Genomic DNA, 18,674 nt, shown 5'->3' on the forward strand with positions numbered 1-18,674 from the left:
CTTATCCCACTAGTCAGCCACCCGGGCTGCCTATTACTGCTAGTACCATGCTTAGAACATTCTAATGGAAAGAAACTCTCAAAGAGCATGAGAAATGTGTTAAGGAAAGTCTTATATTTATCATCTATGTTATTGGCAATATAAACATCCTGCCACTCTTGTTCCTTGACAAGGTTTTAAAAACTCTATTGCTCTTGATTAACTTTCCTACATAGTTTGTAATCAAATGTGACATTTGTTTGAGTACTAAAGCCTTTTAGTGTTAAAACATGTGCATCATGGTCTGAAAGGCCATTCAACCTTTTACTAACAGAATGCCCATCTATTAATGAAGAGTGAATAAAAATATTGCCTATGGCTGTGCTACTGTTCCTCTGTACCCTAGTTGGGGAAAAACACACTGCCTGCATCAGATCATATGAATTTGTGAGATCTACCAACATCCTTTTTCTTGCACCATCATATACAAAATTTATATTGAAGTCACCACGTATAACTAATTTCTGGTACTTCCTACAAAGTGAATCAAGAACCATCTCTACCGTGAACAGAAATGCTCTGAAGCCAGAGTTAGGGGACCTATAAACAACAACAATTAGAAGTTGAGTTTCACTAAATTCAACTGCCCCTGCACAACATTCAAATATCTGTTCAGTGCAGTGCCATGATATGTCTATTACTCGAATGTAATCTTGTTCCCCTTCTATTCTTATAGATTTATGGACAAACCTGCAGGATTCATGGTGTCAGTTCCCTCCAGCACTACTTCAGACATTAGTAGAGTCCATGCCACGTCATGTTGCGGCACTTCTGCATGCTCGCAGGGTCCCTACACGGTATTAGGCATGTGTACTAGTTTGTTTGGCTCTTCAATGTATATTACCAGTTATAGCGATTATTTTTGAAATAATAAAAAGTTTACCTACTTTTTCCACATGTCTCATTTTCATTTGACTGATCCTTGCATATTGAACTTATTTACTGGTATTTATTGAATTGCTGCCCATATAAAAATCAGTTTTCAGACATTGTCATGGATGTAGTTCACGTATACACTGAGAGACAAGATTGCACTAACTGTACTTCTCTTACCACTGAAATATAAATGCATACATTGACATAAAAAGTGGCGATCCAAAATTATCAGTTTTTTGTTACAAAAACAAACTTATGGCTGTATACATTAACAGTTTTACCAGGAGGCTTTACATTTGAAATCTTCTATTGAATAATAGCATTTATCTATTAGTAAATGCTCCAGTTCATTCTTTAAGGTATTTAATTAGGTACCTTGAGATCAGATGGTAGTCTCATGTAAAAAATTGTTGCTATTGCGTGTGGTCTACAGTCTGCAGTCTTTTTATTACTTTTAATTCTGTGAAAGTTTGCAGTTGCCTGTCTGTTGTAGTTATGAACATTACTGTTCATCAGGTTATGTTTTGGATTCACTAACATGACTGCCTGTAGGATGTACACAGAGTAGGTGGTATAAGTATTTTAAATTTTCTGAAAATTTCTCTACAAGGCTCTCTCTTGTTTGCCTAAGATACCACACTTATTGCTGCTGCCCCCCTCGCCCCTTTTTTTAGTCTAAAAAGCCTGTCAAAGCTATATAGACTGCTGGTGGCCCAACTGTATCAGTACCATGCTGAAGATGCAGATGAATCAGACCGGAATATATTTGCCGTAGGGTATCACAGTCCATGCATGCTGACACCAGTTTCAGTAAATAAACTTTTATAATGTCTGTCTTACAAATATGATATGTGTGCTTTTTCTATGATAGGTGTGTGTTATAATACCCAAAAATGTGTGGGGCTCATCAAAAGTAGCATTGCACAGTGAATTCATATTCTGGAGTAGTGGATTTCTAATCTCCATAGGGCTGTTCTGCTTCAAATTTTTCATGATTTCCATAAATCATTCCACATCTAATATAGAATGGTTGCTTAAAAAAAGCTGCATCCATCGCTTCCCTTCTCAACTCCACACCCATACTATCTGTAATGGCCTTGACTCCAATGAGGCAGTAAACATTAAATCTCATTTCTTTTTTAATTTCATTCTTTGAGAATAACTGTTGTTTATAGGAAAATTAATATGTTGATGTCGCTACTTTAATGATGAAACAGTACCTGTACTAAGAGTGACATGTTTTAAAATGAAGATTCACATAATTGAATAATGTTTTTTTTTTAATTCCTTGTTTCCAAACATTAATATTTTTTTTGTCCATTTACAGTGGGGATCAGAACATGGCTCATATGAAACATGTGAACAACCTAGTGAAGTTAAGGAGTCTCTTTAAAAATCTGAAATATGTTCCTGAGCCTATTCAGGGATATGTCGTCCCATCTGATGATGCCCATCAGGTGTGTATCTTGTAAGAGCTTACTAGTGACATTGTACTATTAGATACATCTGTGAAAAATAGACATAGGGGCAAAGCTAGAGAGATTCAGTGGCTGCAAGGAAGCTGTAGTGTTAATGCTGATAAGTAATGAAACTGAAAGTTGGGTACTAAGAGTACAGTTTGTTGATTGGAACTTACTGATAAAAAAAGAAATGGTTACTTAGCAAGCCAGGGAATGCAAAAAGGGAACATTAAAATCTTAACTGAGCAACATTTCCATTTATGAATGAAATGCAGCCACGACAACCCTTCTAAAGGCTCTTTAATGATGAACAAATAGAAATTTCATTTTTATGACAACTAACCCCATTGAGTTTACTTCATGGTAATGTATGGAATGGTGAATGGTTTAACAGAGTATCTAAAGATGATAGGGGAAATGCTGTTATTGTTGAAAAGTAAAATGAAAATACAAAAACATACAAAAGTTAAGTTTTTAGGAATGTCTTGAAGGAATATTGACAGTGTAAACAACACTTTGGTGAGTAAAAGGATTGATAAATACATCCTATAAAGGAAAATGTGGAGCAGAAAGAAATAGGGAGAAAGAGGAGACTGTAAATTGAAGAAGCTTAACTGCTGGAGAGAGATTATTTTTCATAAATAACTTTAATAACTCATGTGATAATGATAAGTAGTAATAGTGGAAGAAGTAAAGGTAACAATTCGTCATAAAGTTGAGACATGGAGTCACTGATAAGCTCATAAATAAAGCAGAATGTTACTAGCTTTTAGACAAATCCTTCTTCAGAGGACTACTGCTAGCCCCTGCCTCGCACCCACCTCTGCCCTCATCCCACGACTTTAACCTCTCTCATCTTGCATTCACACTTCCTATACAGTCTCCCTCTTCCTGTATTCTGTCTTCCCCTTCCAAACCATCCTCTTCATTACTGTGTGTTGTGCATAACTCCCTTGTCTTTGCACCAGAACTAGTTCACCAGTGCCACATTCCTATACTTTGCAATTGCTGTCTCTCCCTCCTGGGCACTAGCCACTCTTCCCCAATTCTCCCCTCCCCACTACTCACCTCCTTTCTCAAATCCTGCTCCACCTGACTCAATCTCCCACCATAGTCGAGCTGCAGTGCCAGCACTTTGCAGTCAACTGAGGCGATGCAGGTGTGTGTGTGTGTGTGTGTGTGTGTGTGTGTGTGTGTGTGTGTGTGTGTTGGTAAGATTCTTGGTAATGGATCAGGTACTTATAACGCATCTCCACTCTTCCATTGGAAAATCTTTAATATCTTGGTATGGATGTTTGAATTACTATTTTGAAGCAAAGGACTGAATTGGCTACTGCTTAGCAGCATTGAGTGCGCTAGGGCACTATGTAGGCAGCTACATGTGATGCAAGGAAGATATTAATGTCTTAGCAAGGACCATATTATGGTTATTAAGACTGTGCCTGGGCTATTGGTGTCTGGATCTGCAAAGTTAAAATGTTCCCTCTCGTCAAAGTGCAGAGGATGGTTGCAGCAGATAAAGCCGTGTGTGTGGACATTGTCAGTGGGCATTTCTCATTTAGAGGGGTTGTCCTGTGTGTACTAAGAAAAAATATTAATGCTGTCTGTGTTCTACACGGTCATGATGTTTAGCAGCTTGAGCTTCAAAAATATGTGCCACATTCTACATCATCATTCAAGTTCTGGTGTTACAGTGTAAGATGATGTATGTTGCCAAGCTCACAGGCAGACTAGAAGTATGATAGTCTAAAATGAACCCATTACCCATGGCACAAACATGTTCTGCAAACTGTAAGTCATACAGATTTTGTTCTCACAGTACTATACAGAGCTTCTGAAAGGAGAAAGAATGTGCAAATTTTGACCAAGTTTCCTGAGAAGACACCTATTTCCAAATGATTGCATCTGTATCAATACTCACATTGAGAATTGTATGACTGATGGTATTTTTGATAAGTTGTGAAATGTTCCTCATACAGCAGTAACCATTTCTTGAAAAAAGGGGGGGGGGGGGATGGGTGGTTGGTAGAGGTGCCATGGCAGAGCTGCCATTATGTATCTAATGGGACACTATGTGGTGCCTAGTGTGTATAATAGGGTGGTCATTAGCTTTTTAATTTTTTTTTTCTTTATGGGTGCCCCCTAGTCTTCGTTTGTTTCAAGAAGAGTTTTAAAACCTATTTCATTGAAACTGAAGATGAACCCATGCCATAGTGGCAGAGAAGTTGTCATGTCGTTTTTTTTTTATTACTGTGTATACATGTGCTTGGCTGCTATCATACTCCAGCATGAAACTTTCACTCTGCAGCAGAGTGTGCATTGATATGAAACTTCCTAGCAGATTAAAATTGTGTGCCGGACAGAGAGGCAAACTCAGGACCTTAGGACCTTTGCCTTCTGCAGGCAAGTGTTCTACTGACTGAGCTACCCAAGCATGAGTCACAACCTATCCTCAAAGCTATATTTCTATCAATACATCATCTCCTGCAAAACTTGTGAGACTAAACTCCTAGAAGAAAGGATAACATAATATTTTACCTTAACATTTTTTAGCCTCTTCAGCACTAGGGTAAAAAGTAACTGAATCCAAAGGTAAAGGAACTTTATTTAAGAAATCTAAGACTATGCTTAACTTCAACATGTCCAAATTCTTGACTGAAATGAACTCGTCAGTCTGCTGCAGAATGAAAATTTCATTCTGGAAACATTGCTGAGGCTGTGGCTAAGCCATGTCTCTGCAATATACTTTCTTCTGGAAGTGCAAGATCCGCAAGTTTTGCAGGAGGGTGTCTGGGAAGTTTGGAAGGTAGGACTTGTTACGATGGAAGTAAAACTGTAAGGACATGTCATATGTTTGGGGAGGGCAGTTGGTAGAGCGCTTGCCCGCAAAAGGCAAAGTTCTCGAGTTCATGTCTCAGTCCGGCAAACAGTTTTGATCTGCCAGGAAGTTTCATATCAAAATAGCAGAACGCGGTAGGCTTGGTATTGGGTATTGCTTTATGTAGGTGAAGAATCTAAAGATGTAAGAAATGACCACCAGAAATCATCTTGTTAAAGGTATGGTATGGTTATGTTGTTCCAGCTTTGTGATGCACTTGTCTCACTTTTCTTCCTGTATGTGTTTGTGGTAAGTGTTAAACCAGTTGGCTGGGGTGACAGCTACAGTAAAATAGGCATTGCAGGAGCAGGCAGGTAAGCAGCTCTGTGTTTAGTCACATCTACAAGGTGCATACCAAGTGAGGTCTTGCATGTTGGTATTCAGTGTTATGTTGTGTGCTGTGTGTGGTAGTATTCATTGTGTGACATGACACCTTATACTGATGCATCCTAGGGATGAACTGGTAGACTCACGTAACGACATAGCACCCCATGAGTACTGAATCAGTGAGTAAAATGAAAAGAGTGTTGTTTGCTAAGTTACAGAAGATGTAGTCCTCACAATACCAGTGTTCAACACATACCATCGCTACAAGGACGAGAAGAAAATTTGTCCATTTGTAAGTGAAAGGTCATTTTTTTTTTTTTTTTTAAGTCTAAATGCAATCATGTTTAGAGCATTTTTAAGGTTAAGCACTTTTTCTGGTAAATAGAATACACTCCTGAAATAAGATTCTGTAAGGTCTGCAAAATACCTACCTAAGTTGCTGTTGCCTCTTCATGGGACTCAGAATTTGAATCTAGCCACATACGTTTCTAAAAGTTGAAATAAGCGTGTCAGATATAATGATTTGTTTGGATGTCCAAAAATGTTTCAGATCCATTAGTCTTCACTTTATTCAAATACTTTTGAGGGCAGGTGTGTTTTTCTATGATAATTTATTTTCTTTTGTGAGCTGCACTGTTCTTTTTTTCTCCCCCCCCCCCCTTCCATCCCCCCCCCCCCCCCCCCCCACCCAGTTGCAGCTCAACACTGCCAGATGTCATTGACGGGGTCAGTGAAAGAAAGTGCTAATGTACAGCTAAATTCAAAGACAAGAACATAAATACAATAAGACAAAGCAATTTATATAGATAGCATATCTTAGATGGACATACAGAAATACTCATCATCATGTGGTACATTTGAAAACATGAGATAACATGATCAGACTAATCAGATTGCCTGTTGGCTTCTGCCTCAGGTTCTTTGGCTGACATTTGTTTGAGAGTTTTTCTGATGTTTCGCCATTGCTAGTGGTGGACTGGAGTAGAGTTCTGTAGCTGTCACACCAACATCTGAGAGCTCTTCCTTGCTCATTACTGCTGTGGTTCTCCCTTTGTTACCTGCAATGTTCGTTCGCTGCAGGATCCATTTAGTTTGAGACATTCCTCTTTATTTTTTTGAAGCAGTTGTCATTTTTATGGTTTTCTGTGGCTTATCTGAACAAGCACGTATTGTAGCTCTTCTTCACAGCAGGTACTTCCACGTTGACAAATTTTTATATTTGGTCGGTATCACACAGCGTGTGCTCTGCCACAGTTGATGTTTTCACCTGTCCCAACTTGCAATGTCATTATGTTTGGTGATCCTGGTGTTAATGGATCATTCAATCATTCCCAAGTATACTTTTCCAGATGTACAGGATGTGCAGTATATTTCTGATGATGTTTCAAGTGGGTCCATTTTGTCCTGTGCCGATCTGAGACACTCTTGGAACTTCTTGGTTGGTTTTCTAAATAATCTTTATGCCATGTTTGTACAGTATATGACCAATTCTTTCCATCACCCAGGGGATGTATGGCAGAAAGGTTGTACCCAATGTTCTTTTTGCGGTGTGTCACTTCTCAGAGTGGGGGGGCTTTTGTAGTGGCAGACATCAACACACAACCTCAGCTGATTTGGTCACTGGAGCTGTCAAGAGTTCTTGCACTGGCTGCCAGCAGTGTTATGACTGAATTTGTCTTTGCTGCAGTGTGATGCTCTGACTGTTTTGTTCCAACAAAATTTTCACTTATTTACCAATCAATCTTTGGTGATATACCTGCCTCTATAACAACTCTACTTATCTTATTTCATTGTATGTTTGGATTGTTCTGCAAGTGCAATGGTGATCTGGTTTACTGTAAATAAAATATTGTTCATGATACACCAGAATTAATATTTTGTATCTCTACCCGGATGAATTATGAGTGTTTCATATTCAGTTTGGAAGGCTATCAACTAGTCTTGTGACATGTCATCTATGGGAATTTAATATACCTATTGAGTTGTCTTACAACTTGATTGTCATTCAGACAGTGAGCATCTCTGGAATCATAGGGTAGACATCACGAATGTGACCTCTACTGGGATGGAGGAAACAGTTGTGCAAAGGTCAGGAAGTAATATCATCTCCTTTGCCAGGACATGACTTGTGGGCTGTGGTGACTAGAATTGAGCAGTGAACTATGGTAAAACATCCCTGGTTGAATCAGACTTTTATTCATGTTAGATACAGTGGCGTGGTCGCTGCTGGAGGATAGGGCAGCAACCCAAGGATGACTTAGTGAACTGCAGAGTCCAGCGAGCCATGGTCATAAAGTATGTCTGGGCAGCAGTGCACAAGCTGCATCATTTGCTGTAGCCGGAAGAACTGGTGATGCTGTCAAAGACTGTGCACCAATGCTTGATAGTCCCGACCAGGCTGCAGACCTGCCTTGTGCAGGAGAGGACGGTACTCAGATGTTTGCCCACATCATGCTAGATGTCGAAGGCATGTGTCACTCTGGGTGTTGGTCAGCAACAAGGTGGTAGATGAGGACTGGAAGACAACTACTACCAGTCCAGATCTAAACACACACCCCACCAGGGAGGTGGATGTCCTCAGGAGGAAATCACCCAGTAGGTGATTTGGCAGTGTGAAGATACCCGATCGTCTGCATGAAATCCTCTGTTCAAGTGGATGCCTGCAGCTTCTGGAGTCTAAGTGTGGAGTAGGTGACTGGCTGCGTCATCATGTACTGCAAACGTAAATGTTGTTCAAAGCAGAGTTAGTCTGGCACTGATAGCCTACCTCAGCATGATGTGCCCACTTGGAGACCATCTGAGAAAATCTGAGCAAGCTGAGCAAAACTGAGAATGAGTGTCTGATTTGGGGGATGTTAATGAGTCTGCTGGTCAGTACCCCTCCCACAGCAGCAGTCCCACACAGGTGGGCAGCAGGTCATAGTTGCCAGCAGTCGCCATTGTCTGTTGACTTCATTTGCTCTGCTAGTCGTGTTCAGTCAGCGTCTGAAGGCACCTAGGCAGAGGTGTAATATTACACAACTTCACTCTTCAGTGGCTAGTTGCTCCTGCTCCATCAGGTTCCTGAATAAGCAGTGTTGCCTTCTTAATAAGTCTTTTTACTTCTTAGTGTGTGGTCACCACAGTGACAGAACCTCGCTGCTTAGGGTGTTGTTTTGGTGCATTGATGCTAGATGGTTCAGTGCCCCAAACTAGGGCATTGCTTAACTGTCCTCCATTTTGTGGCATCTTGCATTAGAGGGGAAGGTGTCATAATTTTTACGCAGTTATTCCAAGTTCATTATTTTGTGCCATAGCAAAGGAAAGGGTCAGTACATCTGTAGTTCTCTTACCGTAAGATACATGCACGTCCTGGTGGTGCAAATTGTGAGCACTTCAGTAAATGAGCTGGGTGATGACCAGCATTGCCAGTCCTGTGTTCCTGCAAATTCTGAGTGTGCATCGACAACCAATCTTCTGTGTAGCAGTGGAGTGATGTGTGTCTTAGGAATCGAGGATTTTAGTTTTATATACCAGATAGCAAGGATAGGGGAAGCCTGTACAAAAATCTGCAACTGCAGCATACACAAAATATTGGTGGGATTTATGATGTGATGCTAACCAGTTGTTAAGTTATATTCTCTGTGCCACTTGCCATGTCAGAGTTGTGCTACATCACTTTTCTAGAATAAACTTTCATTTCCGTAGTTGCTTATGAAAATGGATGATTGTAGTGTTATGTATGTACGGGAATGCTATTAATGGTAGATATGCTGAAGTTTATTAATTTCTTCAGAAATTGCACACATTTGGTGGAGGTAGGTACATGACATCAAGCTTGATACATTCAAAAACTGGACGTGCATTCCAGCTACATAGTAGAGGTGGAATTGCAGAATGTTCTCAGATGTAGCAATGTTATTTCTCATACAGAGGCTTGATACTCACAGGCATAAAGAAACTGTAGGAAGAGTGGGAAAACAGATTGTTAGATGATTTAACAAAAGAGTGATCGCTGAGTTAGAGATGACAGCCACATTTATACCATTCTTCAGCTCTCCCACTTCCATGGTAACTCATAATTAAGCCTCTTCTTGACGTAATGGCCTTTATTGTTCTTTACAAATTGGAAATTGACTACAGCTCTGAGAGCATTAAATTAAGAGTGCATCTAAAGGTTTCGATTGTGTAGCTGATGTAAAATGCCTGACTTTTAACAAAGTTTCTTATAAATATAAAACAAAGATTTTTCCTTCTTGCGAGATTCTAATCTGCATAAAGTTTTTTTATTTAAAAACTTTTTACATACAAATGAGAAAGTATGGCACATGCGCTACTGTTAAAATGACATTTTTCACTTTTGTGTTTTTTCGTTGGTAAATGACGATTGTGGATAAGTACCTTTGTTCTGTAGTGCACAATTCACACTTCTACAATGTGTATTTGCATTCTTTGAGCTTTTGATTCTGAATAGCTTGTCATTTGTCATTCAGGAGCATGTGGTACCCTTCCACCTTCTTAACCCAACTCCCAGAAATGAATGAATTGTCCTGAAAGTGTGGTGTTGATCTTAGCTTTGATTCATATAAGCAATTAGTGTAGTATATACAATGAATTTTTTTGTCCTTGATTTTAAGGCTGATACATGGTTTAACTCTTTATTACAGAGCGAATACCTTGCAGAATGTGATAAAAGAAGAGCATTTATATCCGGGTTTACTGGATCTGCTGGGACTGCTGTTATTACAGAAACACAGGCTTGTTTGTGGACAGATGGACGTTATTTTCTCCAAGCAACAAAGCAGATGGATGATAACTGGACACTTATGAAGGAAGGTATGCTACAGTGACATGTCACATTGCTGAAAATAGCATAAACATGATGCTAACAATTTGAGTGGTGACTGCCATTTGAGGATATAACATTAAATAATCACAACCATCATGTACACAGTTAGGTGGTAGATTACAGGTGAACTACTACGCTTTACTTGAGGTGTAGGTGGGATGTTAAGATTATTGAATTAGCCAAGATATCCTGAGAGTAATTTGTTTATATTCAATGTTTACTGGATAACTGGACGACATGAACACATTAAAAAATTGCTTGTTTGGCATATGGAGCACATTGAAGAAGATTCCTCAACTGTTGTATTGATTTTGAATAAAATGCAAGCACTCTTCTGTTTGACTTAGAGACCACAACCAGTTTCGCTCTCAAAGGCCATTATCCAGTGGTATGTGCCAGGATGTGAAATTGTCCTTTGGGGGGGGGGGGGGGGGGGGGGCTGAAACTAGTCATGGTTTTTAAAACAAAAATTGCAACTGGTGCTGGCATTTTATTCAGAATCATCCAAATATTCATTGTTCAGATAAGAAGTTTAGTGTAAGGGATACACATTGTGATGGGATTATTAATAATTGGCAGTAATTAGAAAGCTTTACCTGTCCCAGCAGAACAATGCCTTGATTGACTTAGTGGAAAACGTTACAGCAGAATGATACAAGAAACTGCAGTTCAGAGGCCAGTTAGGTGTTTTTGCGTAAGACACTGTAAGCCAGGGCTGGCCAGGAATTCTGCACGCGTGCGGTGCTCCTGCACATGTGCAACTTCCGGGTCACAGCGTGCACGCCGCAGCCGTCAGCGTTCATGTAGTGCATGTTTCTACGCACAGATGTCGCTTTATCCACTTGCTGGGATACTCTGTACAGGTGCATTCTAGTTCTCTTTCCACAGCTTGCAGGCCAACCATGGGAAGGTATTTCACGTATTAAACATTTAAAATACTGTCACAGTCTACTCATTGAGCCATTTACTATCGTGTTAGCAGTTTAACCCAGTAAGACAAGTAACACAGTTAACAACTGTGGGTTTTTATTAAGGCAGCTTGACTGACGGCACGAAAATACGCATAATGTTTTTGATCTAGTATTTAAGAAAGAGAGCACTTAGCGACTTCCAACGAACCTTATTCATGATTTCAAATAACATTAAACTAATGCAAGGTTTCCTATAACTAATCCTCGGGTGCCCTCAGTTACACCCACACAATTTCTGTCTCACTGACCTCTGAACAGAATGATAACCACAGACCTCTCGATGATCACCTGTTATTTCAATACCATTATTGCTATATCTTTCATTAGTTCCATCTGAAATCTGCATAATAACCGACAATTAGATGAATGTTACGTTTCATCGACTTCAGCTGAGAGTAGCCCATCACACATTTAAAAAAAAAAATATCCTAAATGTAAGCATACAATGGAATAATTGGTTTAATGACCAATTTTCCTGATAATAATGTAACATGGAGCAGAATGAGGCAATAATGCACAGTTAGTAAACAATAATTTTTAATTATGAAAGGAATAAATCCAAACACGTTTATCACTGGTCATGAGAAATGATATAGTTAATATCGGGCACAAAAGCACGGCTCATTGACAAACATAAGCAGTTTCGAAGATTTTCATCACTTATGCTTGATCTAAACCTTGATTTATTCATTTGCATGCCCGAGAAAAATCTCTCTCAAACATATGTCATCCCGAACATGGGCATAACTCTCGCGGCATCTCGGTGCAGGCGTGGAAATTCTTGTTGCGAATAATTTTTGTATAATTCTTTTGTACTTTGCACTGCAAAGAACTTGTCCTTCAGTCTTGTATTGCACTGTAGATCAGTTCCATCTGTAGATCATTCGGAGCATCTTCAACTGACGACAAGAACGGTCGAGCAAAGAGGCGAATGACAGGAGACAAACTCTTAACATCTGCAAATCGTGCTCGAAATTGTTCCTTAATTTTTACAATTATTGACATGTATTCTTGAAATCTAGCACTTTGATGGACCAGTCAAAGAGTCGGGAATTGTGCAGTGTTTTGTGTCAATAGCTGGCTCTCCTAAAGTGCAAGCTTCCTTTCAAAGCCATTTACTTTTTCCAACATGTCAGAAATTAAATTATTTTCACCTTGCAAACTGATGTTCAGGCTGTTCATGTGAGACGTAATTTTCCATGAGAAATGCAAGATCTGATATCCAACAAGTGTCTTCCAACATAAGTTCACTTTTTCCCTTCTCATGTAAGAATGTTACTATGACCAAATGTAAATCAAAAAATATTTTCAGCATTTTACCTTGACTGAGCCAGCGTACTTCGGTATAGTAAGGTATAGTAAGGTATGTTGCCGTACTCCGTTCCTAATTCCTCCAAGAACCGCCGAAACTGGCGATGCGTAAGCCCACGTGTCTTCAGATAGTTTTCAGTATGCACAACAATGTGCACGATGTTTGCTAACGTTACTGATTTTGCACAAAGCGCCTCCCGATGCAGAATGCAGTGAATTCCATACAACGTTTCGTCTGTGCGTCCTAGCTTTTTGCGCATCAATGCTATGAGTCCTCTCTGATGGCCTTGCATTGATGGTGCTCCATCTGTGGTCACTGAGACTAACCGATTCCAGTCCATACCAACACCACCAATCGCTTGCTCGACAGCTTGGTGTAAGTCCACACCTGTAGTAGTCTCCTTCAAAGGTACAAAGTCCAAAACATCCTCTGTTACACAAAGTGCGTTATTGACACCTCGTATTTATATCACAACCTGGGCTGTATCTGTAAGATCTGTTGCTTCATCGAGCGCAACAGAGAAAGCAACAAAGTCTTTAGCCTTATTTATTAGCTGCCTGTGCACATCGCCGGCCATAGCACTGATACGTCTTGTTACTGTTTGTTTGGATAGACTGATTTCTTGAAACCTGCTAATGTTCATGGGACACACAAGTTCTGCAGCATCAATCAGACACCCTTTCACAAACTCCCTTTCGAAAAAGGGTTTCCCAGATTGTGCAATTCTTAATGTGATTTTAAAACTTGCTCGCAGTGAAGATTTAGTGTGGTTGTCATTGTGGAAAATTGAAAACAGTACATTGTACAGCATACAGTAAAATAGACATAAATGTAACACAAGAAACTAAGAGTTCAAGAAGTATCAGTTACTTTGACGTACAGTAAAATCAAGTTGTGTGTCATCCATTTTCTTAAGGACATTTAATTTTGCTTGCCATTCTTCTCTGTTGAGTACACTACACTCGTCTTTGTGATGCATATTGTAGTGTCTTTCAATTGAAAACTTACACTGCCTGCCTATTATTCGGCGGCACAGCAAACACTGAGTTTTCGTCCTCGGCTACAAAAAATAATTGCAGTTCCCAGTCATTTTTAAACGACTGAGGACATAGACCTCCTGTCCTTTGCTACAATACCTGCCATTTCTCAGTACCTCTGTTAAGGTTACGGTCACCAAGAGTAAACGAGACTGGGTATGTTGCACTCTTGCTTGTACCACATAAAAAGGGAAGTGGAGTCGCCGCCGTTCATTTAGGACACATGTCTAATAACAGATGTCGCTATTGCTCGCTATCACACATGTGCGCACATGTGCAGCACTTCCACACGTCTGCACGCTGTGGAGCGTTTGGCCGGCCCTACTGTAAGTGGATTATGCTGATATCGCAGAAATCATATCTGTAAGGTGAAATTGCTACATCTCCATGGCACAGTCGGGGCTGTGAAGTTGCTGACAGAACGAAAAGTCTGGGGCAGTGATGTCACAGTTGTCCAATGGCCACGCCTTGTGTCTCAGTTCTGTTGTGACTTAGGAGAGAAGTGCTACTGTTTCAGAAACGATGATGTACTGAGTTCATATAAATACTACCCACTTTAGACAGGCAGTATCAGTTTCTGCCAAGAGGAGCCTTCATCAATTTAAAGGTGCGCCGAGTTCATTGCCTCCCTAAGCAGGAGGGAGGGGTAAGAAGAAGAATAGAAAATCAAAAGCACTCACGCAAATCTCAAGTAAAAATCCATATGCATGAAGGCCACGGAAATAGGGGAGTATACTAGGATGTTCTATTTTTAACTGTATTTGTGCTGTTAAGATGATATCAGATGATGTTACTAGAGTCTTGTGTATATTCAGGAGTATAGTTGAGGGTGTGGGACGTGGATGTAGTTGAGGGTGTGGGACATGGATGATGCAGTTGGAGGGAAGGGGAGAGAGTAATGAAATGCATTTTTTGTGAAGGGTTTCATATACTTACTATTGTAACCAGAATGTGACAATACTGGGAATGTGAGAAAGTGTGTCAGCACTTGTGTGTTGTGCTGTGAGCCTGTATTTAATGGTACCAGTATAGAAGCTGAGGGGAAAGTGCCCAATGATGGAGCCATCGTGCTGTCCATTGTGGAAGGTGGGAACGTGGCCCGAAGAGTGCTACCAGTGGTTTGTAGTCTGTAATGAGTGTAAACTTAGTTCCCAATAGGTAAATATGGAATTTTTTAATTGCAAAAATAATCACTAAGACTTCTTTTCCTATCTGTGAATAATTCTTTTGAGTGAGTGTCAGCGTTTTCAACACCTAGGCAATTGGTTGCTCAGTACTGTCATTGTTCCTACACACCAGAAATGTACCAATGCCACATGGAGAAGCACCTGCAGCCAAAACAGAGGGTCTGATGGGGAGAAAGGTATAAGGCAAGGTGATGAGTGCAAGTGCTTCAGCTGTGTGAAAGCATGCTCACAGGCAACTGCCCAACTATACTGAACACTGTTCTTTCACAAATGGTTAAACAGATTATAAAATGGGCCACTTGTGTGAGGAGCTTAGAATTATAATCCACCTTCTCAAAAAAGCATGCAGCTCATAGTTTTTGAGGCAGAGAAGTATCAATAGCTGCAATGTTGTGGTCTGAGGTCTGGACCCCTTCTGTGCTGAACAAGTGTCCCAGGTGCTCAGCTTGGTTCTGAAAAGACTGGCCTATGTGTAACCAGCACTTCAGCCATGTGTCATGCAATGTAGCAAGGCGGGTGCAAAGGTTGTGCAGGTGGTCCTGACATGTAGCTCAAATGACAGTTAAGTCATCAAGATTGTTTGTGAAAGCAGTAATGAAATGATTGCCTGTTCCAGGTATCTCTGGAAGACTGCCAGAGCATACAAGATCCCAAAAGGCAAGTGCTTATACTTGTATAAGCCGAAGAGTGTTACTAACCATGATGCGTAGTCACAACCATCACCTACCCCATTAATGGCAGGGATACCTGTGAAAGCAGTCACGTGATCTATCAGCTAAGCTGCAACCAATGTGCTATGTTGAACGTGGGCATGACAGTCAACAGGACTTCTGCTCGCAAGTACCCTCACTGACAAGCTACGGCCAAGAAACACCTGGACCGCCTAATTGCTGAACATGCTGCCCAACATGGTATTCACTTCAATGACTGTTTCACAGCCTCTGCCATGTGGATCCTTCCTACCGACACTAGCTTTTTTGAATTGTGTAGCCGGAACTCTTCCTGCAATAAACCCTACGTTCCGGGGAATCCGCAAACATGCGTCTGCTAGATCTATCTTAGAAAAATAGTCACTTCCGACAAGGAGGTCCTCTGGACATGATATGGGGTAAGGTTCCACATGTGCCTGTGCATTGATTGTTGTTTTCAAGTCTCAGAATAGCTGGAAGAAGCCATTGGGTTTCTTCGCCACTACCAGGGGTGTGGTCAAAGTGTTTGTTTTACAGGTTTAGCCACCACAACTTCATGGAGGTAATAGTTACAGTTTAACAGTCATTCATAAGGAGACTGGATTGGGCATTACTCAACAGAGATGGGGCCTGTGTCCAAATGCCAGGAGATTGAGCTCCTGGAAAGGAACTGTGGCAGACTGAAAATGTTGTTGACTGAGTAACTATCGACAACAGAGTTGTCGTGTGACCTTTTTGTAGACAGCCGTGATTTTGAATTGACCCCAAAGTGGAACAAAGAGTCATCTTATGTGAGCAATGCACGGGAGGTTGGGGCCAATGTAGGGGATTGCAGATGAGCATACTTTTGGCAATTCAGCAAGGAAACAGTAGTCCTGTGCTGTGCTGTGCTGTGCTGTGCTGAAGTAGTTGTTGCCAGAAAGGTTGACCAAGGAGTGTGGCACAACTGTAGCTGCAAGGCAGTGGTGTGATAATGAAAAGTACAACTTTTGACATCTAAGGACCACCTTTTCACTTCATGGCTACTGTAACTGGGACTACCATTGTGATTGTGACAAAACATTTGGTGTATGGGTCAGATAAATAAACGAAAGTGCACCTGGCCTAGAACCTTATCTACCAAGAATTGGTAGAATTGGTTGTCAGTGTCATGCTAGTTCGGGAACCATATGTGAGGAATGCAAAACTTCTGCACTTACTGACACTCACGACCACAACAGTTAGGCATCACAATGCCAAGACAGCAGTCATCTTTAAGTCACACAGTTATGTGATGAGTGTGCTGTAACAGTAGAGATGTATATTCCTCAATGCAAGTGTTTATTACCTGCCTAAAACTGCAGCATACCCACGTAAATGATCCGTAACTTGACAAATCAAGAGTTGCAATACTGTACAGTCTGATGAATATCACGTAATAGGGGCGAAAACAGTCAGTTCTTTGGCCTAGGAGAATGACAAATTAATGGGGAGTAATGCTGCAAGAGTTGCTCCAAGACCTAGACCTGAAGTGGTCAATAAAGAAGGGTAGACTAGCAAATTTGCAAATGGTACTGGTGTAGAGACCAATATACACTGCCCTGCAAAATCGGGCAGTGGCTAATAACATTTTATCTTGGGAGGTTAAACAACATATAACCCACTAGTGACTGTACTGTCATAGAAAAATCAAACCATGGAAAATCCAGGATTGAATAATGATAATATTATGAAATCATAGATTTCTATTCACTATATAGTGGAGCTGTTGACACACACACACACACACACACACACACACACACACACACAAAATCACTGTCTCTGACTGCCAAGGCCAGATTGTGAGCAACAGCTTAGCAGGATGGGAAAAGCAGTCTGGGTGGTGGGGGTGGGGAGGAGGCTGGGGTGGGGAGGGGGGTATATAGCAGATGAGGGATGGTAAAGTGCTGCTTGTGGGAACATACAGGGATTAGGTGAGGAGAGGTTGGGGCAGTTAGATGCAATCAGGAGGTTAGATGGGGTGGGGATGGAGGGGGGGGGGGGGGGGGAGTGCTGAAAAGGGGTGATGTGAAAAGATGTGGATGCATTGGCTGTGTAGTGCTGGAGCGGGAACAGGGAAGGAGATAGTTGAGTGAAGGACAGTGATTAAGGAAGGCTGAGGCAAGGAGGGTAATGGAAATGTGGGGTTTATTGCAGGAAGAGTTCCCAGCTGCACAATTCAGAAAAGCTAGTGTTGGTAGGAAGCATCCACATGGCAGAGGCTGTGAAACAGTCATTGAAGTGAATACCATGTTGGGCAGCATGTTCAGCAATTAGGCGGTCCAGGTGTTTCTTGGCCGTAGCTTGTCAGTGAGGGTACTTGCGAGCAGAAGTCCTGTTGACTGTCATGCCCACGTTCAACATAGCACATTGGTTGCAGCTTACCTGATAGATCACGTGACTGCTTTCACAGGTATCCCTGCCATTAACGGGGTAGGTGATGCTTGTGACTGGACTGGCCTTGGTGGTGGTGATGATGGGAAGATGCAGGGACAGATCTTGCATCTGGGTTTACTACAGGGATATGGGCCATGAGGCAAGGGGTTGGGAGCAGGGGCTGAGCAGGAATGGCTGAGGGTACGTATTGTGTGGGTTTGGTTGGTGGCAGAATACCACTGGTGGAGGGGGGGGGGGGGGGGCAGGGAAGGATCGTGAGTAGGGAATTCCTCATTTTAGGGGATGACAAGAGGTAGTCGAAACACTGACTGAGAATGTGATTCAGTTGCTCCAGTCCTGATTGGCATTGAGTCATGAAGGGAATGCTCCTCTGTGCCGGGGCGGTAGGGCTTTGGCAGATGGCTGGCGAGTGGAGAGATAAGGCACAGGAGATCTGTTTCTGTAGACATTTAGGAAGATAATTTCTGTCTGTGAAGGCCTCTTGATTCCATTGGTATATTTTAGAGAGGGTCTGCTTGTCACTACATACGCTATAGCCATGGGTGGTTAGGCTTTGTGGAAGGGCTCCTTGGTACGAAATGGTTGGCAGCTGTCAAAGTAAAAATACTACTGGTGGTTCGTAGTTTTGATCCGGACAGAGGTACTGATGTAG

The 18,674-nt window shown here is 41.3% G+C and overlaps 1 protein-coding gene across 6 annotated transcripts in view; it reads left to right on the plus strand.

Annotated features, from left to right (window-relative positions):
• Positions 1–18,674, plus strand: part of LOC124612868 (xaa-Pro aminopeptidase 1) — a 130,377-nt gene that overhangs the window by 19,166 nt on the left and 92,537 nt on the right. For all 6 annotated transcript variants that reach the window (XM_047141300.1, XM_047141303.1, XM_047141301.1 and 3 more), the window contains exons 2-3: positions 2,243–2,372; positions 10,227–10,395. In XM_047141300.1, the coding sequence (XP_046997256.1) occupies positions 2,243–2,372; positions 10,227–10,395 (299 nt within the window). The remainder of the gene's footprint in view (positions 1–2,242; positions 2,373–10,226; positions 10,396–18,674) is intronic.

This window comes from Schistocerca americana, chromosome 4 (assembly GCF_021461395.2).
Source record: "Schistocerca americana isolate TAMUIC-IGC-003095 chromosome 4, iqSchAmer2.1, whole genome shotgun sequence".
NCBI classification, from domain to species: Eukaryota; Metazoa; Arthropoda; class Insecta; order Orthoptera; family Acrididae; genus Schistocerca; species Schistocerca americana.